This window comes from Muscardinus avellanarius, assembly GCF_963383645.1.
Source record: "Muscardinus avellanarius genome assembly, chromosome: 19".
NCBI classification, from domain to species: domain Eukaryota; kingdom Metazoa; phylum Chordata; class Mammalia; order Rodentia; family Gliridae; genus Muscardinus; species Muscardinus avellanarius.
Genome location: NC_137805.1, coordinates 8767846 through 8795247, shown reverse-complemented (window position 1 = coordinate 8795247; position 27402 = coordinate 8767846). Strand labels below are relative to the sequence as shown.

The 27402-nt window shown below is 40.1% G+C and overlaps 1 protein-coding gene across 4 annotated transcripts in view; it reads left to right on the top strand.

The window, feature by feature from the left end:
- PLCB4 (phospholipase C beta 4) overlaps window positions 1–27402 on the top strand; it is a gene marked incomplete at both ends in the record, with an annotated part of 166307 nt that overhangs the window by 114139 nt on the left and 24766 nt on the right. For all 4 annotated transcript variants that reach the window (XM_080716780.1, XM_080716779.1, XM_080716782.1 and 1 more), the window contains 4 exons: window positions 12109–12197; window positions 14458–14608; window positions 19882–19931; window positions 20067–20132. In XM_080716780.1, coding sequence (XP_080572906.1) covers window positions 12109–12197; window positions 14458–14608; window positions 19882–19931; window positions 20067–20132 — 356 coding nt within the window. The remainder of the gene's footprint in view (window positions 1–12108; window positions 12198–14457; window positions 14609–19881; window positions 19932–20066; window positions 20133–27402) is intronic.

The following is a 27402-nucleotide window of genomic DNA, read 5'->3' as shown; positions in this document are numbered from 1 at the left end:
ATTTTTATTAATTATCAATTTTATTAACTATTCATTTTTATTAATATGCCACTTCTGTGTAATATTCTAAAACATAATATCTAAACTATATAGTACTATCATAGCAACTATTTGTGTGACTACAGTATAGTTTGGGGTATTTTTTATAGTTTGATCTTTATTATTTTAAATCTTAGCAATACCAGATGGGTAGCATCATTTCATAAGAACTGAAAAAAAGTTTTTAAGCCTTTTCCAACTTAGGATGATTCTAAGAAATGACTTGGGCATGTACTGGAGTTCCTAGTCATCTGTGTATTGAGGATCTCATCTATGAGGTCACCATTTGGTGATGGATCCCACAGATGAGAAACTTGGCTGCCTTTGCAATTGCTCTTATTTAATTCTGCCCATCTGCATCTGGTGCTGTTTAGAGACTCTGAACTCTGGTTGCCCTGGCTCCCTCTCAACATGAGATAGGTCTAGAGACCATTTTCTTCACTCTTCCCCTGTTCTGCTCCCTGTAGGAAACAGAGGTGGCAGGGGTTTCAGTATAATCGCTTCCCCTCCGCATTAATATAGTACAGTAACTCCCCAAAGAAAGAAATAACAAAAGTGATATCTGACTCCATTTTCCATTGCTATAACAGAACACCTGAGAGTAAGTAATTAATAAAGAAGAGAGGTTTATTTAACTTATAGATCCAGGAGCTAGAAATCCAAGACACGGCCACTGCATCTGCATCAGCCTTTGGTGAGGTCTTGTGTTGCAGCACATGTGTGGGAAAAGCAGAAGGGCTGGTGGGTTTGTGCCAAAAGAGCAAGGGTGACAAATGGGACTAGGTGCTGTAACCCTGTACTTCAAGATGCCTAACCCACTCCTTCAGAAACCATCTTAATCCCTTCGTGAGTGTGTGGCCCTCTACCAGCACCTCTCATTATCATTATATTTGGTGATTAAATTTCATTGTGCGTTTTGGTGGGGGCAGACCACATCCAAACCACAGCAGCAGGCTACCATGAGATTCTAAACTTCCATAGAATTTCATTTCTGGTGTAAAATCTTTGGGCTAAAGAACATCACTGAATTCCCTTAATTAACAGAAACTACATTTTGACAAAATCAAGAAGATATTAACATTTAGGAGAGGGATTGCTTGGAACGAATCAAGAAGCCTTGGTTTAATTATCTCAATATTATTTTGGTACTGAGCAGAAAGACAAATAGTCCAGGTTTTTACACCCAACTTCATGCCCAAAATAGAAATACGAGCTTGGGTGCTAAGGACCCTTCCTGCTTTGTCAAGCTCAGCGGGTCTGGGAGCACTGCAGTAGTCTTTGCCCTTTTTCTGAGGATGTGCATGCTCTCAGAACCTACCTGCCATCAGCATTGTATTTAAATGCTACTCAGATCTGGGTTTCATGAGCCTCTCAGCACCTGCCTCCCTGAGCAGCGCGCATGCTTACTTCTGTGACTCCAGATGTGTCCCCTTTCTTCCACACCGAGGCTGTTTGATGTAAGTGAAGAGGAAGTGACTGTTGGTTTTATTTGTCCATTTTCCCCTGTCCGCCTCCCTTCTGATTAAGGATACATCCAGGGGGTAGGCGGAGTGAATCTTGTTCACGCTGCCCACATCTTCACAGGGTTGTTTTCCAATCTCTTTCCAAAGATAGCTGGATGTTTCTTACAGCAGACATTACTAGAAGAGCTTCTAAAGCTATAGTGACATTCCTAGGGTGGTGATGGGGTTTGTCTCAGGGCTTCCTGTTGCAATTTAAAGTTGTTCCATTTTCTCCTCTCCTTTGTGACTACCAGAATGTCATGTTCTTTCTATTAAATATTTGTTAAAGAGAATTTGCATGCTGACAGTGACATCTTTTTTCGTTCTGAGGATTGAACCCAGGGCCTCACACATGTGATATTCGTGTCTCTTCTGAACTTCAGAAAATATTAGAAAGAATTTCAAGAAGAAAATCTCTGGAGGGAGAGAAAACAGGATGGATTATGTTGCAAGACTTTGAAGGGATTGGAGATGTGGCTCAGAGATAGATCATTGGCCTAACGCATGTGAAGCCCTGGGTTCAATCTCTCTAGTGCTGCAAAATAAATAAGCAAATTGGAGATTGAAAGATTGAGTAAATTGTAACAGGCACCTTATTAAGCACTTCTCCAAGATGCCCATGAATATCCCAATGAGGGGAAAAGTATAAGTATTGTCTGGTCTTATATGACCATTGGATACTATTGTCCTGGGCTTGTGTACAATCTATGGCCATAGAAAACGCAGATTAGGGAATGGTTAATCATTTTGTAGCTAACAGAGTAAATTCAAAATAATGCTTATGGTATCTGTTGATCAATATTAGCGCCACTTTGCAGCCAGTAAGGAAACATGTATTTTTCTTTTGTCTCTATCTCTTGGTGATAGACAGGATAGCATGGGGAACCAGGGCCAGAAGTGCTCAGAGGCTTGAGATGGAGACTAGGTGCCGTGGTTGGTGCTCAGCACACAGGCAGCCAAATGCCCCCTAAATCAGTGGCCAAACAAACAAACGAACAAACGAACAAAACTTGAACTCTTCTGAAAAGTCAATAAGTATCTGGAAGTCTGTGTTCACGAATTGTGTATTCTCTTTAGTCCTTAGGGACACCTAAATTGATGCTTTCAACTCTATATGAAGGTAAGGAAGAGGGGGTAGGAGGGAGGGAACCTTTTGGAAATGGCACCAGTCCCAGAAATAGATGGTATTTTTTTAAAAAAATAAAGATAAGTAATGCTTCATTTGAATCTAGAAAAAAGGCAAATAAGGAAAAGCAAATGAGTTTCTTTTTAAAACGAAAGATTCCGGAGCCCCTGCTGTGCCCTCCCTGAACCCAGGATATTTTAGCTCCCCGTGTGGGTTCTCTGCTGTCAAGAACTTGTGCTTGCACCTCCCTCCTCTGTTAGATGCATGGTGTGTCTGGCCTGGAAAGGTCTATTCACACACCAACCCATGTTCATCAACATTTAAAAATTCTTTTTTAATATAGTTTTATAATCCCAGCATTTGGGAGGCTGAGACAGGAGGATCATGGTTCGCAGACAGCCTCAGCTACTCAGTGAGGCCCTTTGCAACTCAGTGAGACCCTTTTGCAAAATAAAGAATATAAAATAGGGCTGGGGCTGTAGCTCGGAGGTAGAATGCCCCTGGGCTCCATCCACAGTCCCACAATAATATACTCTTATTAGTGCACTGTCATTATAAGTCACCATGAAGTTCGTAGCGGTAGAACATACACGCACACTACACTTGGTGGGTTTTCCTCAGATCCTGCCCTGCTCCCTCCCTCCCTTCCACAGACATTATTGATAACTTAATACATATCCATAGGGTTGTTTGCACTTTTTCCTCCACCTTCTTCTCCAGGTCCCCACCTACCATACTCCTGCTCTCTCTCCTCACCCATCCGAGGTTCTTTTTGCTCCCTACTTTCTCTGTAGCTTCCACCCTTCTCTTCCACCCTCTCTGTAGCCTCCACCTTTCTGAGACTCGTGGAGCTCACCTAGCATAATATTCTCTAGTTCCATACATTTTCCTACCAATGACATAATTTGTTCTTTTTTTTTTTTTTTTTTTTTTTTCAAGAAAAGAAACATTTATTATTTGCATTGATTGTTCCATTCAATTCAACAAATTTATACATGAGTGAGTAAAACATAGTTTTCATTAAGAAGATTACATTCTGTTAGGATGTGGTAGGCACTAATGATTTTTTTGTTTTGTTTTGTTTTTTTTTGTTTTGTTTTTTTTTTTAATTTTATTTTATTGGTGCACTGTATTCATACATCATAGTGGGATACAAACTTTTGTAGACATACATGCACACATCGCCCAGTCAGCCCCCACCCGATCCCCACCCCATTCTCTCCCCATCCCTCCTTCCCATGCTTGGCTTAGTGGTTGACATCTAGTATTATAGCAATTTATCCAAAATTAACAATGATAATCTCACATAACAGTTTCATTTGTCTGATACCAAGCGTTTGATGATTTAAAGATAGCATTTCAATATTTCTTTTTGCTTTCTTTCTTACTAGAGCATATTTTTTTCTGTTTTTTTAGGTGAAACTATCATATATTTATATATTTATTTTTCAGAAAAAAATCTATCTTAATATGGAGTATGAATTCTAGATACCCAAAACGATCTTGAAAAAGAACAAAGCTAGCAGATATATATTTTCTGATTTCAAACCATATAAAGCTACAATAATTGAAACAGTGTAGTACTGTTCTAAAGGCAGATATATAGACCATTGGAGTTAAATACAAGCCTAGAGCTAAATTCTTCCCTATATTGTCAAGTTATTTTTGACAAGGTTTCCACGAACATTTGGTGGTGGAAATAATAATCTTTTAACTAAATATTGTTGAAAAATAATAATTACATGGAAAAGAATAAAATTGGACCTTTACCTAATCCCACATACAAGTATTAACTCAAAATAGATAAAAGACCTAAATATAAATCTTAAGACTATAAACTTTTAGGAGAAAATCTGGGTCATAAAACCTCACAACATTGAAATTGGCAGTGATTTCTTGGATATGATTTCAATGGCACAGGCAACAGAAGAATATACAAACTCCCTAAAAAATAAAAAAAATATTGTATATCCAAAGACAATGTAAACAGAGTTAAAAGTTACTAATAGAATTGGATAAAATATTTCCAAATGCTATATCTGAAGGTATATTAATATTCCAACTAGAAATCCTAAAAATTAACAACAATAAAGGCAAACAATACAACTTAGAGATAGGTAAAAGACTAACATAAATAATGAATCTCCACAGATAACCAATCTTAGTTGTCTGTTGGATGGAAACTCTTGTTTCTCTGGTTCTGGTGAGTGTTACCTATTTCTTCTTTGTAGTTAATCTCTTTGAGTATTTTCTCTAGCGCTGGTTTTGAAGACATAAATTCCTTCAGTTTCTCTTTGTCATGGAAGCTTCTTATTTCTCCATCTAATTTGATAGAAAGTTTTGCTGGATAGGAAATTTTTGGCTGGAAGTTGTTTTCTTTCAGAGTTTGGAATATGTTACTCCAAGCCCTTCTGGCTCTCATGACTTGGAATCTGACATTGAAGAAATATGGGCCCATCTTAAGAGAGCTAACCTAAGAATAATTGGAATAGAGGAGGGAAAAGAAAGTGATACCAAAGGGATCAACAATCTCTTCAAGGAAGTAATAGCAGAAAATTTTCCAAATATAGAGCAAGAGGTTGATACACAGATCCAGGAAACTTATAGAACTCCCTTTAGACAGGATCCGAGAAGAGGATCTCCACGCCATATAATTGTCAAAATGACCAATGTGGAAGCCAAGCAGAGAATCTTAAAGGCAACAAAAACAAAGGGCCAAGTGACATTCAGAGGCAAACCAATTAGAATCACTCCAGACTTCCCAAAACATAATTTGTTCTTTATGGCTGAATAAAATTGCATTCTGTGTAAAGACTATATTTTTACATTTTCTTTATCCAGTCCTCTTCTGACAGACACCTAGCCTGGTTCCGTAATTTGGCCCTTGTGATCATACTGCCATAAACATGGATATGTGTGTATCGCTATAATATTCTGACCTCGATTCCTCTGGAAAGACACCCAGCAGGATAGAGCTGGCTCGTAGGGTGGTTCCATTCCTGGTCTCCTGATCGCCAAAGTGGCTGAACTAATTTTAATCCCATCCACACTGCTTCTTTTGCTGGTCTAGGGTGGAACCCAGGAGCATTCAGCCTCCAAGCCCTATTTTTTATTCTTTATTTTGAAACAGGGTCTCACTAAGTTGCGGAGGGCCTCACTAAGTAGCAGAGGCTTTTCTTGAGCTGTGATCCTCCTGTCTTAGCCTCCAGAATGCTGGGATTACAAGCGTGCGCCACCATGCCTGGCCCCACCAACAGTGTTTAAGGGTTCTAATTTCCTCACATCCTTGCCAGCGTTTGTTATTGTTTGTATTCTCAAAATTAGTTCTTGCAGCAGTTGCTTGTCTTGAGGTGCAGTGAGCTAAATAGGCTATGCCAGCCCACAGTGTCCCCCAACCAAGGAGATGAAGCCCACTGAAATATCATATTGGCACCCAAAAAAAAAGAGACCAGATTTACTTGAATATACAAATATGCCATATTTATTTAACTACTTCAAGTCATTTTTCTGCACTGAGGCAAGTAAAAAATATTTGCAAGCAGAGTTATGCAAGTATTGTGTGACATATTTGAGGTATAATTTCTCATTTCCTAATTATATATTATTTTAAATGTAGTTATTAAAATCAATTTCCTTTTTTATACGTAGCACTCTATCTTCTGCCTACCACTTCCCTCCCTCTTTCTCTCTCTCTCTCTCTCTCTCTCTCTCTCTCTCTCTCTCTCTCTCTCTCTCTTTCTCTCACACATAAACACACACACACACACACACACACACACACACACACACACACATACATATTCAGGTATATATGCTGGCGGATAAGCTGAGTCCAATGAGAAAATTACCTTAAAAAAGTGAAGGCATACCTTGGTGCTCCCAATTACTGAATTCTTTGTCCTTTGCAGAAATAGAAAAAAGTTGGTTGGAACTGTCCTGGGTATTCAGGTGCTGTCTTTCGGCACTGACCTATAATTCCAGCTGAAGAATGGGTACCAGCTACCACAAGACAGAACTAGACAGCTTACAAATATCTAATTGCTATTAGAAATGGCCATGAATGAATCACCCATTTCACATTCTGCTCATTTGAGCCTTATCCACAGCCCTGAGTGTTTAATATAGGATTACAGGATCTGGTGGCATAAGATCCCATAGGTTCTAGAATTGCTGATATTGGTAATTCAGGATTGTTTTAAGTAATATTTATCCAGAAAGCAGATACATATGCAGCATCTTATTTTCCTGTGTAAAAGTCCACTAGTACACAAGCCTGCAGCAGACGATGGGCAAGAACATCCCATCCATCTTGTGTGTGAGGTAGTAAACAGTGTACAGAGTCAGCTAGGTCCCAATTGTGTAGGACCAGCCCTGGAATCCAAGACTGAGCTACAAAAAACAGAGAGAATTCCACTGAGATTCGGTGGGCGGGGGGTTTCCCTGAGATCAAACTGACAGGACCTAGGGAGGCCTTAGGGGCTGGTGGTCCCTCCCTGTTAACAGGGATTAAGATAAAGCCTTCCTTGTAAACCTCAGTCTATGACTTGGTGTTTAAGTAACAACAGTGTTTGTCTCATAATACATAGTCAGGTTAATAGCTGTCTTACATCTTCTCTGTATTTGTTTCCCAAGAACACCATACCAATAGGCACAGATACTTGCTCCTCATGGTTCCAGAGGCCAAAAGTCTAAAACGAAGCAGTCAGCCAGGCCATGCTGCTGTGGGGCTCTTGGCAAGAAGCCTGCTGCCCTCCTTCCCGACTTCGGTGGCCCCAGCTCCTTGGCTTGTAGGGCACCACTCCAGTCTCTGCCTTCAGGATCACTTGACCTTTTTGTCTATGTGCACCCTTTCTCCTTCTTATGAAGATGCTCGTCACTAGATTTACAGCCTGACCTAACCCAGAATGATCTCTTTTCTATCCTTAAGTAAAACAAGTAGAGACCCTTTTTTATAAATAAGGCCATATTCTGAGGTTCTGGATAGACAGGAATTTGAGGCAAGGGGATTTTCCTATCCAGCCTACCTTCTTAACTCTGCTTCATTTTCTAAGTACTCATGTTATTCATAAATAATTCTCTGATAACTTTCTTAAAGTTTATTAAAGCAAGATATCACATCAAAGAATGAAATGAACCATGATTCTTCCATCTTAGCTACTTTCACTTTTACGTATTTTTGGTATAATGTTTCCCCTATACCAGGGGGTATAGCTTGGAGGTTCCACCCCCAGACCTGCAAAAAAGAAACAGTGTTGATGGGACTAAAATAAATCTTGTCAGGAATTCCCATCAGGTATATAAATTATTATGCAACAGAAAGGTTTATTTTCTAATAAAGTTTTCTGTACTAAGATACTCCTTGAAATGTCATATTTTACTGAAAATTTGAAAGCCCATCTAAATACTACCAGTAGAGAATAGTTTGATACATAAGGTAAGTGAGATATCATCCATCCACCAAAAATAACTTAAAAAATATGGATATAAGAAACCCTAATCATAAGCCGGGTGTGTGGAGCACACATGTAATTCAGGTACTTGGGAGACTGAAACAAGAGGATCACAGGTTTGTGGCGAGCCGCAGCTACTTAGTGAGGCCTTCTGCAACTTGGTGAGCCCTTCCTGTTTTGAAATAAAGAATGAAAAAATAGAGCTGGGGATGTACCTTAGAGGCAGAATGCCCCTGGGTTCCATCCCCAGTTCCTCTAAAAATAAAAGAAAGAACCCCTAATTATAAATCGTAATTAATAAAAAAGCAGATTACATAACTTTAAATAATATATGAATTCATTTTACATACCAAAAATATGTAAAAGTGAGAGTAGCTAAGGTGGAAGGAGGATGGTTCATTTTGTTCTCTGATGTGATGTCTTGCTTTCTTGGTCTTAAATGACTAAAGATTAAAGTACTATCTGTTATTTTTAATGGAGGGACTTCTAGTCATCTCTCCAAAATTCCATGAGCTCTCTTCAGGCCCCTGCACTGATTATACCTTGTTAAAGATAAGCAAGAATTTATTCTCTAACAGGCTAGGAAACAAGCAGGTTGCTTATGAAATGTGCCTTTGGGATCATACAGGAGGTAAAGTGCCCTCTGTGGTTGCCTGCCAAGAGGCCTGGACTGGGATTATTTCTTCCAGGGAAGGGCAGGAAAGTTCAGGGGGCACGAGTTCAACCTTACCTTTCCCCATAAGAGTGTGGAGGAATGGAAGAAGAGGCATTAGGGAGGTGGGCACAGTGGGGCTAAAAATCCAGCTTTGCTGAGTCATGAGTGTGTTAAAGGGAGGGTGAAGGCCACTCCCTGGAGTTCAGATGACTTATGAGCAAACCCACGTACTGCTCCCACCACGTCATCTCCTGGCTGGTGACCAGTGACCACAGAGCGCTAGGGGCTGAGTCATCATCAGAGATCAGAGGAGGCTGCATAACTTCTCACATCTTCATTATGAAATGCAGCAGACCCTCTGTCATCTCCCCAGATGTTGGCCGACTTCAGCACCGCGGACAGCATTGCTGGTGTGGAAGTATTGCTTGAGGGTCCCTGGTTGATCATGTGTGTGGGGGGAGAGAGAGAGAAAGAGGGGGGATGGGAGAGAGAGAGAAAGGAGGAAGAGGAGGGGGGAGGAGGAGGAGGAGGAGGAGGAGGAGGAGGAGGAGGAAAGAGTGCAGCTCTGTGATACAGAGACCAAATCGTCACCTCCAGAGCCTGCTAGATGCTCTTAGCACCACCACCTGTGGACAGTCAGGACTTAGGTCCCTTGATATGAAGCATACTAAGTCACAGCACCTCCTGTGCAGTACCTTGCACCAAAAGAGAAAGTCAAGCCTTAGAGCTAGACCACACAACAAGAAAGCACAGAGATAAACTCAGAATGTGGGTCATTTTTATAGGGCACCTGGTATATTTCTTCAACATGTCCATGCATTACAATAAAACAAACAGAAGAGGCATAATTCTAGATTAAAATACACCTAAGAGTCATTATTATCAGAGATATAGTGGGATTTTTTTTGCAGTTCTAGGGACTGAACCCAGGGTGCTCTACTACCAAGCCAGATATATCAATAGATGATAGATAGATGATAGATAGATAGATAGATAGATAGATAGATAGATGATAGATAGGTAACTTGGTAGTAGGGTGGGATATATAATATCCCACCCAGTTTTATTTTTTATTTAATTTTGAAAAAGAATCTCACTAAGTTTCCCAGGCTGGCCTCAAACTTTCCATCTTCCGGCCTCAACTTCCTGACTCTCTAAGGTAACAGGCATGTGCTTCCATATGCTGTCAACTTTGTATCTTGATTCAAATAAAGTAACTATAATGATGGGAGATATTAAGATGGGCTGTGTCTTATGGGAAGGAATTACTGCCAAATTTGTTGAATGAAATATTGGTGTTCTTGATTCTGGAAGAAAATCCCCTTCTTCAGTAGAGATGCATAAAGAAGTAATTAAGAATTATATGCTCCATCTCTAGTACCGCAAAAAAAGAATTATATGCTATGATACATGGAATTTCCCATAAAATATTTCAGATATAAGGAAAGAATAAAGGCAAGGTGTCAAGCAAACATTACAATTGTATGATCTTCATCAGCAGTATATGAGTAGGGATTTTTCTTTTACCTCTTTCATGGATACTTAATATTTTTCATAAAAAGAGTAAAAATAAATACATTCATAGAACATTATCTTTCAAAATATAATTATGTTGATTTTTTTTTCCTGAGCAAGGTCTAAAAATTAGTCAATCGGGCCTGGTAGTACATGCCTGTAATCCCAGTATGGGGTTCTGAGACAGGAGGAATCACAGGTTTGTGTCCAGCTTTGACAGTATAGGGAAGCCCTCTGCAAATTAGTGAGATCCTGTTTCAATTTTCTAAAAAATAGGGCTGGACATGTAGCTCAGAGATTGAATATCCCTTGGGTTCAACCACCAGTACAAAAAGCAAAAAAAAAAGCATTTTCAAGAGGCAGGATTTTCTTATGATCCATCTCTGATTCGGATACCCAGAAACGGATATTCTCATACATCAGTGATAGGAGAAAAAAATGACAATATTTTAGTAAAAAAGAATTGAAAGTATTCCATCTATGTGATTAAGGAACTGGACAAAGAAAACATTGTCATTCAGAAAAAGGAATATTTAAGTACCTACAAGTGATGGCATAAATCTAAGTTGCCAATATGGAAGTGTTTCTATGATCTGTGACATTAAGAATAAAATGGTGCCAAAAACTATGAGTTCATTTAAAGTTTTACATCTGGAAAGATACAAGCAATAAATGACTGTAGCTGCCTCCTAGATATAGATAGGATTGGCAGGAAAGGTAGTATTAGCTTTCTGCTTTATATATTTGAATGTTTACCATGTGGATATATTACTTTATCTTATAAAAAGGAAAAGAAAACATTTAAACTGACAGAATTATATGACCCATGTGCTAACTGAGGGAAATAATCTTAAAAAGAAAGGTGATTCTACAGCTAGGTATGGTGGTGCACATATGTAGTATCCGTAATTGAGAGGTGAGCCAGGAGGACTATAGGTTCGAGGCCAGCCTTAGCAAGACCCTCTGCAACTTAATAAGACCCTTTTTCAAAATAAAAAATAAAATAGAACTGAGGATTTAGCTCAGAGGTAGAATGATCTTGGCTTCAATCATCCCCAGTACCTACCAAAAAAAAAAAAAAAAAAAAAGTGATTCTGCCAGGGAACAAGTTACAAATTTTACAAACTTAGACAATTTAAAAAATCATAAATTATCCAATGTTTTAAGGAGAGTAAATATTCCTTCTATAGTGTTAAAATTTTTACATATGTCTATGAAATTCTGAAAGTACTTAGAATGCTTCAAACAATGTTATATAAAAGATGGAATTTTCCTGTTTCTTTTTCAGTGCAAGTTATAGCTGAGATAGAAGCAAAATTAGCCCGAAATACACATTAGACTTCTAAATTTAAAAATAAGACAGTGTTAATGGCTTTTATACTTTCACTGTTTTTCTTCACCATCTCACTGAATTCTCATGAGAGCCCTGCAGGGTAGGTGGTATCTGCTCTAGTTTTCACGTGGAGAAGCTGAGACTAGGAACACTAACCAACTTGCTTCAAGTTACACAGTAAATAAAGAGACAAGATTGCAAGGCAACTCAGTTTCCCCTCCTACTCTGTTGTCCTTGTCTGGGGGAAAATTCAGAGAAAAAACGTCATCTGATCTTTGACTCCTGCCTTTCCTTATCCCTCATTTTCTAAAATTGACTGTGTTTTCTTTCTTTCTTTTTAACTGTATCTTATATTCTAGGAAAAAATACTCAACAGAAGGCATAACAGATGTCCAGGATTGCGGATAGTTCATTAGCTAAATTTTCGTGATAAATATAAGTTTTCAGTATAAGGGAATTAACAGCTCTTTTTTTTTTTTCTTCTTCAGATATTGTGGATGCTTTATCAGACCCAAAGAAATTTCTTTCAATTACAGAAAAGAGAGCAGACCAAATGAGAGCAATGGGCATTGAAACTGTAAGTAGAAATAGTAGATTAAAGATGGCCGAGTTGGGGGAGTTTGGTTGTCGGTGGTTACAAAAGCAAGAAAAAGTAATTAGTATAGTAAGTTTAAAGGGTGTGTTTAAACCTCCACTTATAATTCAGCAATAGTTTCTAGGGTTTAACAAATTTAAGTTACAAGGATATAGCAAATTTAGTGAAATATGGCTACCGTAAGAAAGAGCCACTTTATTCCCAGTGTCTGAAAACATCTGGAGCCTCCTGCCCCATTAGAAGTGAAATGGAAAACATCCTTGATGCTATTACGAAAGTTTAAAAAATATCTGTAGGCTGGGCATAGTGGCGCACACTTGTAATCCTCATGCTTGGGAGGCGGAGACAGGAGGATCACGTAGTTTGAAGCCAGCCTCGCTGGCTTAAGAGACTCTGTTTCCAAATAAAAATATAAAAAGTAGGTGTCTGGGAGTGTAGCCCAGAGATAGAAGGGTTTCCAGGAGCCCCAGTACCACCAATATATGCGTGTATATATATGTAGTAGCTGGGTAAGGGGGCACATACCTATAGTCCCAGTACTTAGGAGGCTGAGACAGGAGGATTGCAGGATCGAGTCCAGCCTTAGCAATTTGGCAAGACTCTTGGCAAATTAGCAATACTCTATTTCAAAGCCAAAAATTAAAAGAGGTCTGAGGGTATAACTCAAAGGTAGAATTCCCCTGGGTTCAATCCAAAAAGAAATGAAAACTAAATAAATAAAATATAGAATGTATTTGAAATACAAACTAATCCCATGAATTAATGAAAATGGTGTTTATCATTGTTTCTTCACTTTTTACCCTTGCAGCCTAACCTCCCATTCCATTGTTTACTTGAGGTTGTTTTTGTTTGTTTTGTTTTGTTTTGTTTGTGGTGCTGGAGATGGAACCCAGGGGCATTCTACCTCCAAGCCAGAGCCCCAGCCCTGTTTTTTATTCTTTATTTTGAAACAGGGTCTCACTGATTTGCAAAGGACCTCACTAAGTAGCTGAGGCTGTCCACGAACCATGATCCTCCTTTCTCAGCCTCCTGGGCTTATAAAAAAAACATTTAAAAACACTTGTGGTTGTTTATAAATGTTCTTTATAAGCTTGGCATGGTAGGACATGCTTATAAACTCGGCATTCAGGAGGCTGAGACAGGAGGATCATGGTTCGTGGACGGCCTCAGCTACTTAGCAATGTCCTTGGCAACTCAGTGAGACTGTTTCAGAATTTTAAAAGGACTAAAAAAATAGGGCTGGGGGTATAGTTTAGAGGTACTGTGCCCCTGAGTTCCATCCCCGGTACCGCAAAATAAATAAATAAAAATAAAATAAATAAATGTTCCTTATACCTGGAGAATATTATATTAAGTGAGATTAGCCAGCCACAGAAAGTGAAGGGTCATATATTTTCCCTCATATGTGGAAGTTAGGGTGTAATCGGGATAAAAGAGAGACTTGAGGTAAAGGAGCAGAAACTCCAATGCAGTTTACAGAGGGGATCTATGGAAGGGTAGCCGTGGTGTTGGGAGAGTTAATGAAGCAAACGCTACCATTAGCATTATTTACGTGTAAAAATTTATCAATGCCAAGCTGGATATCATGTGTGGGGAAGAGAATGAAATGGGAAGGGAGCTGAGGAGCAGCTCACCAAGGGCCATGTGAATGGATGTCCCTGTCACTCTGAACTACATACTGATGTGACACTTGTACCATGCACCAATAAAAGTATATTTAAAAACAATGTTCCCTGTATCAAACTCCTCTGTTTAGAATGGAAGCAGCAGCCTCTCCAGGAGCTAGGAAAGAGAAAGTATGTCTTTTTTTTTTTTTTTTGGTGGTACTGGGGATGGAACCCAGGGGCTTTTCTACCTTCGGGCTATACTCCCAGACCTATTTTATATTTTGTTTGGAAACAGGGTCTCACTAAGTTGCTGAGAGCCTCACTAAGTAGCTGAGGCTGGCTTCGAATCTGCGCGACCCTCCTGTCTCAGCCTCCCAAGCACTGGGATTACAAGCCTGTGCCACCACACCCGACTATATATCTTTCTTTAAAAAAAAGTTGCACCTTCTTTCCTGGCCTTATCCTTAGCCTTACACCTAAGGAAACTACATACTCCTACCAGGAGTAGTGTCCTTTAAAAGAGTATATGTCTACAAAGAGGAATAGGATAAGATGAGGGGGACAGGCTGGGTTACCTGAATCAAGAATGTGCAAGATAGTTGACCTTGAGTAGCATTCAAATGTTTCTGTTCCAGAGTGATATCGCCGATGTGCCCAGTGACACTTCCAAGAATGACAAGAAGGGAAAGGCCAATGCAGCCAAAGCCAACGTGACCCCTCAGAGCAGCTCGGAGCTGAGGCCCACCACCACGGCTGCTCTGGGCTCCGGCATGGAAGCCAAGAAGGGTGAGCGACAGTTGGTGGGCTCCTCTCTCCTCCAGCGACTTCAGCTTCTCTCAAGAATCTTTGAAAAAGAGACCCAGAATTGTTCATTTTGCCAATTTTAATTGCACTGTAAAACTCAAAAGCAGCATATTTTCTTGTGGATTGAGAAACTGCTTAACTTCCCTGTGTCAGTAGGGGAGTCAACATTTGTATTTCATCTTCCAGTGCCCCTGTACCTGAGTTTTATGGGGTACTATAGCTAGAATTTTGGAAAATGTTTAAATTTAGTGTCTTTTATGGGCTCTCACACAGTAACATTAGGATTGCTAACAAAAGGCTAATTAATAGTATTAATTAGCCTTAGCATTGCTAAATTCATAGTATTGATGGCAAAATTAACAGTATTATTTAACATTAGTATTGCTTAAAAGGGCTTATTAATGAAGGCTCTCACACAGTAACATTAGTATTGCTAACTCATGTCCACTGTCTTCAACAGATTGTCATCTGTCGTATCTAGCCAGGCTCATAAGCCAAGAATTGTGATGGGACATTTCCAAATTCCTTTCCTGGTCACCTCCCCTCATACATAGATATTTAGCTACATGATTATTTACTTGTGTAGTTATCAGATGGGCATTCAAAGGCCATTTCCATGTGGTGACCTGTGGGTAACAAAAGCTCCTGAAGGTGTGGGCACATGGAGTGGTCAGTCTCCCAGCCAAATGTACTGGGTACCTCAGGTTGGCTTCCATCCTAATTGCCCAGGTACTAGGTTCTATAGGCATGGTGCCCATCACACATTGGTAATTAAACATTTTAAATGTCCTCCTTGACCACGAACCATTTACTGAACTCTTCTTACTTTAATAAGAATCTCTCCATCACTAATAGTTTTTTACTCAGTACATGCAGTTCCCATTTATACACGAATTCGGTGTCCTTGATATGAGGAACTCAAATTATTCACACACTTAAGTGCACACAGTGCTGCTGCTTAAGGTAGAAAAATGATGGGCTTTCCCAACTCAAAACAGCAGAGCAATTTTGCAGGAATCCAGGTGTACGTTAAGCTTTGTGAAACAAATTAGAAAATGAGATTGCACAAAAGGAGTCAAATCGGTACTGGCTCTGCAGCTGTTTGTCTTGTTCTTTCCTAAAAAGAACGTGGAGCAACGTGATGATCCAGGCTTTGGACATTCCGTTCCGGCCAGAGTCATTACGAACATTAGTCACTTAGACCGAGGTGGACAGTGGAAAAGGAGGGTGTTCCATCAAAGCTCTTACCTCACACCCACTAGTACTGAAAGGCAGGCGTAATTATGGTGCGTTGAGTGGCCTGAAAATCAGGGTGAGCAGCTTGCAAAGAACAAAAGTGTCACTGGTTCTGGAAGGGAACACGGTGTGTTTAGAAAGAACTACTTCACCTCTGGTTCCAAGCACGGCTGCCTTGGAAGAAGCCAAGAAGCTGCTACTCTACTTTCAACTTTTCTGCAGAGGAGGGTCTGTCTGCTGTTTCATTTTGGCATTTTATTCAGAGACTCGCAAGCCTACTTGACTTCTTAGTGCTGGGTTCTACCGGAAATGCTCGCATCTCTTCCTGGGCCTGACCCGACTGGGGGGAGGGTAAGGATAGTCCTCCCACAGCAACCAGCTCAGACTGTGTCATGAGGGCTGAGAACTCAGAACAGGAAATGAGAGGCGGCCCTCCCAGCAAGGACCCCAGAGAAGACTTAAGGATAATACCCTAGTTGATCGGGGCCTTAAAACAGATCTGATTTGAACAAGAAAGAAAACAAATGAAAAAGAACATGAGCATCAACTAGGCACAGAGAAATGGGTCGTAGTAGGTAGTGGTAAGTAGTTCATTCTCTTTGGTCCTGAAAAGGATTCCGTGATCACCCCAAGAAGGCAGTGGGGAACAAGAACCAGTGATAGATCCTAAAATGATTAATAGAGTCTCAGCAGGAGAATTTACTGAGATACGGAGATGCTAAGAATTGGTACAAATGCCTTTATGGTAGCAATTACCATACTATATTTATAGCAGGTGGACAGCCAGAGACTGGTAACTGCAGGTGAGAGATAGCTCTCCATCAATGTGTCCCCGGAGCCAGTGGAAAAGGACAGAGTGGACAGTGGACAGACCCTGTAGCCTCTTTTCTCAGGAAACAGATGGCTTATGGATGAATGACAAGTGGAGCCTGGCTTCAGCTGGAAGTTGTCAAAGGAAAGAAGAGGAAGGAGAATAGAGATGAGCTGGTAGCTTGGTTATGGGTCCAGGTGAACTAAGGGTTAGCAGTCACTCAGAGACTTCAAGGTTAGGTCCCAGAGATGGAGATAAGAGAAGTAGAGGAGTCCAGAGGAAGAAGTGCTTCAGTAAGGAAGGCGATTCTGGGCCTGGACATCTTTGAGTTCAGGCCGTCATGGATACATCTGAGCAGAAACATGTGTTGGCACATCTGTGATAGGTCAAGGGGAGGATGGAAGGACTGAGTAAGAACAAGGGGTTAAAACATCTCAGCTCCTGGTTAATTTCCTAATTAGATAGAGAGAAAACAAGTCATTTTTAGGGGATGGATACGAATATTTAGGCAGTATAAAAAGAAAATAGAGAAGTATGTAAGAATTCATTTTGAGAAGGAGTTGTGGATAGGTCTAGAGATGTCGTGACTAAGAATTCCTATTGGGCTAGGTTTGCTTGGAGGAGGACAGTGGAAATGGGGCTAGAAAAACGTGAGGACCTCAGACTACAGTGCTCGTTCTGGTGGACCAGTAACACATCAGTAGAAACTAAGGAAGAGAAGTGGATGGAAAAGGAGAGAGAGGGGTGCGTGTTGGAACCCGGCTCCAAGGAAGAGCTGCCGGGAGAGGGCGTGGTAGGTGGCAGGAGACAGCATTTGTTGCAAAAGTCCATGATGGGGAAGCATTGGGGAGTTCTAAACTGCTTCTCCCAGACACGCAGGGGTGACTGCACCCACACCATTTCACGTCCCCGTTGGTGGTGAGAACAAGGGATTTAAAAAAACTCAGCTCAGCCGGGCGTGGTGGCGCACGCTTGTAATCCCCGTGCTTGGGAGGCAGAGACAGGAGGATCACGCAGGTTTGAAGCCAGCCACGCGCGCTGGCTTAGGAGACCCTGTTTCCAAATAAAAATGTAAAAATAGGTCTGGGAGTGTAGACCGGAGGTAGAAGGGCTTCCAGGAACTCCAGTACCACACACAAAAATAAACAAATAAATAAATAAACGAAAAAACTCAGCTCTTGGTTAATTTCCAAATTAGGGATTGAGAGAAAACAAGTTATTTTTAAGGAGCTATGTTGTGAAATACAAAATCTTTATGTAATGAAACTTTAGTTAGCCAGTCTTCAAAGCTCTGCTTTCATAGTTATCCAACTTTCATACCAGGGAAGCCTGTGGACTTGTGCCATCGCAGGTGTTAGCCCGGAGCCACATATGAAATAAATAATAGTAATGGGTTCCCTACCAGCAGTTGACATAATAAGTTAAGGTATTTAATTTAATTTGAGCCTAAGCAGTAATCCTTGGATCTGTCAGTCTCTCTAGACACATTTCAGGTGCTCGGGAGTCTCGCATGGCTGGTGGTTCTCAGTTGGACACTTCCGTCCTCGAGCATTTCTTCTAGCATCAAAAGTCCTATCGGCTGCATAGCTCTAGGCAGAGAGAAGGAACTGAGCATGTATTGTGTCTTGATTTGTGCAATGCGGCTTTCTTCCTAATTAATTCACTTATAAGAATCAAAATTCAAATCCTTACGAATTGTTTGTGCCTTTCTCTAACAATGCAAAATGAGAGTGAGTAGGGTGTATGTTTTTGCAGATTCTTGTTCATCAAGCTTTAGAAAAAGAAAGCCCAGTGAGTCTGGGTCAAACTCGTGGTATTTGTTAAACCCCTGAAGGAACTCACATGAACCCCAAGTCCTGTGTGTTCATCTTACAGACCAGGGAGAACTGAGACCTAAGGATACCTAGCTCTTACCTGTGCGAGGATTTACTTTCCCACACTACACGGCCTTCTCACTCACTCTCTGCCATAAAGCAGAAAGGTAGCTTGTGAGGTCAGACACAAGAGATCAGAGAAGGACCCCACATGCCCTCCACACCCTTATCTGAAACGTTATAGATCCCAGCACTGACTTGTCTCTGCTCCCGCCCACACGCCGGATGTGCATATCTTAAACAGCCCAACTGAAAAACAAGAGCCTGGGACTTGGTTCCTCTGTTTCCTGACTGTGTCGGACATGGCCTTTGGGATTCTCATGGAAATCAATTATAGTACAGAGTGCGCATTCATTTTGTTTTCCTAAGATGAAAATCTGCAGTCAAACAGAACCTGTCAGGGATTATTCTACAACTGTGGTTGCCATGACAACACCTGGGCCAGTGTTATTTAAATAGTAGGATGACTGAGTACATTACTCCGGGTTCTCCTGCAGCATCCGTTATACAATAATTTGATTACATTGTCTCCTATATGTGAAAGTCATTGCCTTGCTCAACAGAATATTGCTTAAAAACTAAGATTAAATTTGGTAAAATAAAGATGCTAAAAAGCGGTTTTATTCTTTGATGCTGATTAAGTTGGGAACAGAGTTGGAAACTGGTTGACTGTGATGATGTGCCTTGAGATGCAAAGGTAAAGATAACTATGATAGATGCTGTTGAGCCCAATCTGATCTCACTTATGAGATCTGCTCAGCCCATTCTTAAGCTGTTAAGAGTGTTGGCTGACTGGAAATTATAGTTGCTCTTTCCCCAGATAGGTGCCTCAGCACTATGGGAGTTCCCTTGCCTGAAAAGTTTTACAAAACCTCTGAAGCTCTTGGCTGATTCACTTGAAGTCACAAAAGGTCCAGCCTCCTTTCATCCTGGAAGAGTGACTTTGAGTACCATTTACCAGTATGGTCAGCTACAGAACTCCCACAGGGTCAGGCTGAGCCCAGATATCGACTACAAATACACCTTGCCTTCTCTCTGCACCCTAGCCACAATCTCTGTCTCCCTTAGACTTTTCTCCTGAGAGTCAGCGCTCAGCAAACCACATGTATACTACTCTGATTTTCAGGCTCTCCTCGTGGGAACCTAAGACAACACGTATTTCAATGTTCTGGTTCAGTTCTTTATGATAGGAATTTCAAGATGTTTATATCTCTGAGCATGCATGTAAAGCTGTTTCAAAGTATTTCGATGAGTTTCAAAACTGTGAATTTTATAGGAACAGTGATTTTCTTAAAATTTAACCTCCATGGTAACTTTTTTGTGACTTTTTTAAGGTATTGAACTTATCCCTCAAGTGAGGATAGAAGATTTAAAGCAGATGAAGGTAAAAATATCTGACCATTTTGCAAACACCCTTGCATTATGTGTATTAGTAAAATCTCTATCTTTTTTCTTTACCAAGTGCAATCGTTCTGGCTATAAAAATACTAATCTTGGATTATCATTTTTACTTTCACAGGCTTACTTGAAACATTTAAAGAAACAACAGAAAGAACTAAATTCTTTAAAGAAGAAACATGCAAAGGTATGATGTGTGTTGTGTGCACCTGTGTGTGTTTAACTTTGTTGACTCATTTGAGCTTTGCTTCCGGCTCTCTAACAAAAAAACTACGGCTTCTGTTTTGTATGACGTGGGGTTCAATCATTCATAGCCAAAAACACTAGTTAGAAGCCAATCCTAGCTAACTAGATAGCAGTACCTTCATTTTAACTGACCAGTGGTGAAATTAAAAGATATGTTCCATGATTTATACTCTGTATTTCTAACAGTTGTTTTAAAAAAATAACGAAAGCCGGGCATGGTGGCGCACGCTTGTAATCCCGCGCTTGGGAGGCTGAGACAGGAGGATCGTGCAGGTTCGAAGCCAGCCTCAGCTACTTAGTGAGGCTCTCAGCAACTTAGTGAGACCCTGTTTCCAAATAAAATATTAAATGGGTCTGGGAGTATAGCCCGGAGGTAGAAAGCCTCTGGGTTCCATCCCCAGTACCACACACATAAAAATAAATTGAATAAATAAATAAATAAAATAAAAGAATAACAAAGCATCACATACTTAAAATTTGTTTCACTAATAATATGATTTCATATAAACACTGGGGTATAGCCTGGTGAAGATCAGCTCACAGTCATAGCTGCAGGTCACCTAAGTTCCCTGAGTAATCAGCACCCAAGAGTTTGGCATGCACAGTACATGGAGGATGGTGGGCTAGAGTCCCCACTTGTGATACGGAAGGAGGGGCTGTTTTCCACTTTACCCCAGGGTTGTATAAGGCCTGATCAGGTGCCTACTTCTGAAATATCTTTATTCTTTTCTTTTTACTCGTAAGAAGAAATCCTTTTGACAACGATTGGGGGAAATTTGAAGAGCTAGTTGCAAGATTTATAGAATAGTAGGGGGTGGCCCCAGGAATTCCCCAAGTGGTTGAGAAACTTTCTAGCTCTCAAACAAGAGTCGTCTTCCCAAACCTTTTCTCATAGAGAAAGGAGAAAATGCAATCTTTCCTTCCCAAGATGTATAGCAACAACTCCTTCTGCTGCTGGAAGGACAGAGTGCTTTTCCATGAAGGAAACTAAAAGCCAGGGAAATGTCTCCCCTTAATTTGAAAAGATTTCCATTTCTTTCATATTCTTAATTTCTTCCTTTTTTGTTATTTTTCGGGAGATGGGGTTGAAATCAGGAGCATTCTACTTCGGAGCTACACCCTAAACCTTTTTATTCATTTTTTTTAATGTCTCACTAAATTGCTGAAGCTGACCTCAAACCTGCGACCCTCCTGTCTTAGCCTCCCAAGTACTGAGATTACAGGCACGCCTGGCTAGTATTCTCATTTCTTCAAGCTCTGAGTGGAGCCTCACAACAAGCCATTTCTGTAGCTTTATCTCACTCCAGACACCAAGACACAAAGAGTTCTTCTTGGAAGCCTGCCATTTCTTTATTTCTTTATTTTTATTCTTGTATCCTTTTATCGGTGCATTATAGTCTCATTTAATAATGTGGTTCACAGTGATAGTAACACATGCACACAACACTTGGTGGGCTTTCCCCTGGCTCCCTCCCCACGCCCTCCTTTCCAATACAAGATATGGAGATTGGCATTGATACTGTCACATATGTACATATTATCAACGTAAGTGATTCCTTCATTAATTTCCTCCTCTTCTCCCCACCTCTTCCCGTAAACCACCTCCCTGGCTCTGCTGGAGTTCCTCTGGTATACTGATTATTCCCTAGCTTGTGCATAGGAGAGAAAAGTTGGGCCTAAACTTGGCATATTAATATTCCCTTTATTATTGAATCGATGGTTCAGCCAATTTGCTGGTGGGGACAGAGGTCACTTCCTAAGTTCACACAGGAGTAATTCCACACAGTAGAATTCATTTCATTGCCCAATGGGAAAATGCTGTGTATTGTTATAATAATGGGGTTATGAGAGACATATTTTGAAAGCAGATATTTCAGTTTTGTTGCTTATTTGAAATAAGCTAGAATTTGAAAAAGCAACAACAAAAAGACAGAGGTCAGTGAATAAGAGAGAATGCATGTTAGATGACTTTAATTATTAGAAATAGAGTTTGGTTGGTGTCCATATGCCACAGCATTATGTAACAGAGTTCCCTTGCATTTCAAGTGTATCTTTTTCATTGAGCAGATACCTCAATGATCTTTTGGCTGATTGGAATTGTAAAGTTTTTGGCCTCATTTAATATTTCCTTGAGGCATGAGCAGGAAACGTACTATGACTAATAATAATAATAACATTAAGAGTGACTACAAATTTTTCATATTTTTCTAGATACCGTTCAACACTTTATATGCATTGTCTTGTTTAATGAAGTCAATTCTACTTAAGTTCCCATCTGCACCTGAGGAAATTAAGGATTATTGAGGACAAGCACTTTAACTAATATCCCAGAGTTAGGGAGCATCAGAGCTGGTAATTGAATCCAATTCATCTCATTCACAATGCATACACTTCTGGCATAATTCTGTGTAGGATATTGGATGCCCTGTAAGTAAACAAGCTTCCCTTCATTGGGTCAAATGCAGTGATAACGCCTGGGGTGTTAAGAAAATGCTCTATCTTCTTTGGACAGTGCTGATATAATAGTTATCCCAACAGTTACTAAGGAAGACATTGCAAGTTGACATACATCATACATTACATTTGTCAGTCGATTCTCTTGTCTAACTTTGAGCCAAACTCAATTCCAATGGACTCAATTCAGTTAACAGGCCCATCTCCTTAATCAGGAAAGGGCCAAGGTGCTACATCATTTTTCTGTGAGACAGTTTAGAAGTGACATTAGTAGATCTTCCCCTCTTCCTCAGATGCCCCAGGCTTCATTCCATCCATCATCTTCTTCCTAGTTATCAGGAAAATATCTCAATCACTGACCAGTGAATCCCAAATGGCCGGACACATCTAAATTGAATTCATAAACAGGAAAGAACCTCAAATTTCTTGAAGCCCCCACAAGATAATAAGGCATAAAAGATGTTAAATATCCCCAAGTCTAACTGTCTAAATTTGGGGTAGACTTTAATGGCTTTCGTGTGCATTCTTTTGGGGAAAGCATCAGCCTTCAAATTTCTCTGGAGTAAGTAACAAAGCCTAAGCTCCACCATGAAATAGATATAGCTTGCCTACTCCTTTGCAGAATGCTTTCAGAAGCATTTCAGAGAAGAAGAATATATTTCACTTTATTTTTATATCTTCATACACTTCAGACATTCTTCTCCCACATTAAATACACAGGGGACCCACTTTTTTATTCAGTCTGTGTTGGCACAGTAATTCATAAAATAGGAATTCTAGAGTCTTTTATGTGAACTGCTTATGACTAATAAAGCTAACATTTATTTAGTGCCACTTTTGTGTCACATTTTTCATAGATATTCTCAAACCCTCGCAATATTCCTAGAAGCTAAATAATATTCTCCACATTTTAGACATGAATATGAAATTCAGAGAAAGGGAATCCTTTGCTCAGAGCCATAGAAAGTAGGTAAATGCTGGCTATAATCCCCATTTGTCGACTTCTGACACCCGTATCTTCTACTATTTACTACATCATGTAATTTTGTAAAAAAGATCATAAAAATCATTACCTAATTTTATAAAAAGAGAAAAAAGTTTTGATCTATTTTAATTGTCCAAATGCTTTGCAAATCATTATTGTCAAATAATTAGATAATGTTGCCGGGCGTGGTGGCGCACGCTTGTAATCCCTGCGCTTGGGAGGCGGAGACAGGAGGATCGCACAGGTTCGAAGCCAGCCAGGCTGGCTTAAGAGACCCTGTTTCCAAACAAAAGTATAAAATAGGTCTGGGAGTGTAGCCCAAGGGTAGAAGGGTTTCCAGGAACCCCAGTACCACCAAACAAACAAACAAATGATTAGATATGTCTACAAAACTTCTGTATTTTTGGTCTATAATATTTTCTTAATATCTTCTACTTCTCATCTAAGCCAATTTATAAGATGAAAGGTACATAGAAATATTTCATTATCCATAAATACTTATGTGCTTGTCTTTAAAACAGAAAAATGAAAAACCAGTGAAGGAGAGTGGAAGGGTGCAGTGAATTTGCTACTATTGGACGCACTTGGTACCTGAGCTCCTCTTCACCTTGTTTAACCTAATTCATTTTTTTTTTTTTTGCCAACACATTTTGGTAAATGCTAGTAATGGTTAATACTAGCTAGTACATGTTGATGTTTATTTAAGCCTTTGCTCTCAGATATTCTTGTAACAATTACATAAAGGAATACTATAACTATATTGACTTGTATCATTTAGTTTTTGCTGGGTAATAAACTATGCTGAAATGTAATGATAAACAACAACCATTTATTTAGCTTGTAGTGTGTGTGTGTGTGTGTGTGTGTGTGTGTGTGTGTGTGTGTGTGTGTGTTTACTGGGTATTGAACCAAGGGACATTTATCTTTGAATTATATACCCACCCACATTTTTTAATTTTTCAAACTTTATTGGTGCATTGTAGTCATACATCTTAATGGAGTACAAGATGGTGGAGGAATACGTGCACACATCATCCAATTCCCTTCCCAGTCCTTCCCCCTCCCTCCTAGATGAAGAAGGAGATACTATAGATGAGCAAATAAGGCAACCTGCGAGGATGGGAGGGGGAAGAGAGGAATTCTCTAGTGTTCATGATGTACATTAACAAACATATTTTTATTTTTATTTTGAAACAAGGTCTAGGTTGATGAGAGTCCCACTACTTGCTGAGGCCGTTCTCGAACCTATGATCCTCCTGTCTCAACCTCCTAAGTACTGGGGTGACAGGCATGCACCACCACTCCTGGCTATTAGCTTGCAGTTTGGGGAGTCAGTCGCTTGGGCTGGCTTTGGCTAAATGGCCCCTCACTGGATTTTCCATGTGTCTGTTGTCACTTGTCAGTATGACAGGTAGAAGCCATATAGGCAGCTGGCTGACTGAGGAGGGCCTCTGCTAACCTGCTTTTTCTCTGTGGTACTTCATTGTCCTTCAGGCTAGTCCAGCTTATTAACATGGCAGCGGTCCCAAGAAACCAACCAGGACATGCAAGTTTTCTCAAGGCCTTAGAACTAGCACACCACCATTTTCTCCTTCTCATTTGGCTAAAACAAGTTGTAAGTCTGGCCTAGATTCCAGGGATGAGGACTTCACCTCTTGACAGATGACAAAAGTCATATTGTAAATCAGTGTAGCTATAGAGAAGGAAATCATTGTGAGCATTTTTGCAGTCAAGCAACCATTGGACAGATGAGATCATGTGTGCTTAATGAAAGTACCACTTGACTAAATAACCTGGTTTTTAAATGAAGGATCCAAGGTTTGAACAAAATTGGGTCCAACCTGAGAATTCAGGCACTTCACCTGGCTCTTCAACTACTCAGTTGTATCTGAGATTTCCCATGCTAGTTTTTCTTTCCACACATTATATTAACGGTCCCAGTTACTGGTGTGTGTGTGTGTGTGTGTGTGTGTGTGTGTGTGTGTGTGTGTTACTGGGGATTGAATTCAGGGGCATTCTACATCTCAGCTCCACCCTCAGCCCTATTTTTTAAATTTTTTCTTTTAAAATAGAATCCCACTAAATTGCTGAAGGCCTCACTAAGTTGCTGAGGCTGGCTGCGAACCTGCGCTCCTCCGATCTCAGCCTCCCAAGTACTGGAATTACAAGCTACAGTTACTGACTTTTAAGAGCAATTATGAGACTTTCTGAGCACAAGCATTTTGGTTTCCTTTGTGACAGGTGTTTCAATATATGATTGTTGGGCCAAGAGCCAGATTTCTCCCAGAAATGCATATTCCTGTGTCTAGCTGAGACTTCTTCAGCAAAGTCTGGGAAATGCATTTTAAATATGCTTCTTTCCTTTGTACACTGTATTATGAGAACTGCTTCTGTAGGAACATTATTTAGCACTCTTTCCTATGCCTGGGCCTTCCTTATTAGAAGCCCCACTATTTGCCGGCAAGATGCAGATCAGACCTCCTTAAGGAAACAGAGGCTTTACTACACCAGTCACCAAGCAGAAGTGAGAAAAGCTTCCTGTGGAAAGCTTCAGCTCTTTTATAATAGTTTTGATGCTAAGATTTGCTACCCCACAACCTTGGTTATATAGTAAATTACCAAAAAGAGAAGACGGCCTGGGCTGCCTTTTTCTCTGTCAAAGTTAATGAAACTTTGACACTTAGTAGCTAAGAACATGGACCAGTCCTTAGCCCATATTTGGTGACTGTTGGAAGAGCTCCTCTCTATACATGTCAGCCTAGGTAAATAAGTCTACTGATCTCCAGAACTAAAGAGAAGTAGAACATCCATGAACTAAGTCCCAGTGTTTAAGAAAATAATGTGTATTTCAAGAGGGATTATTTCTAAGCTTGGAGATTAGCTATAGGTCAAGAAAAAAGTATGGTATGAACATGAGAATCTGAAATTTGCAAAAGATAGGTAGGAAAATGGTATGTTGTTTTTTGATTGGATACCGAGAAGACTAGGGTAATGTCCCTTGAAGTCCCAAATGAGATCAAGATGCTCATGAAAATACCTATTTCTTGGAAAATGGTGAGTCAATTGCTTTGACACTCTAAATGCATCTGGCAATTAGACTTGTACTTGTGTCTCACTTTCTAGAACCAGCTCTTGAATTTGAAGTGGAAACTAGCGTGATGGTTTTCAAGTATTTATTAGATGAGACAGAGAAAACACAGATCTAATCAACAGTAATTCCACCCTATCCCATGACTCATTGAGTTCCAGAGCTGGGGTTACTTCCATTAGGAGACAGGCATGCTTTTCAATTGTTTAAAGTGGTCAAATCCTTAAAGCAAAAAAAAAAAAAAAAAAAAAAAGTAAAACACAAAGTTAAACAGATATCCCCATAACATGTTAGAAGCGAATTACAATTGAGATGCATGTGAGGACCAAGGAGGACGTAAAGGAAGGTGGCCAGGTCTGATCAGAAGCATTTACTCACGTCCAAGGGCCAGTTAACTTCCGCTTCTGTTGTTGCTGCCTCCAGAGTATTAGATCAGCTGGGTTCTCTAAGGAAGCGTCACCAAATCTTATATTAATTTTGTTTTTAATATTGTCCTCTAATTCAATTTCTTTTTTTTTTTTACTTTTTATTGGTACATTGTAGTCATACCTCTTAGTGGGGTACAAGATGGTGGAGGCATACATGCACACATCACCCAATTAGCCCTTCCCCAATTCTTGCCCCAATCCCTCCCTCTCCCTCCTTCCCATGTTTGGTTTAGTGATTGACTTTGATATGTTTGTG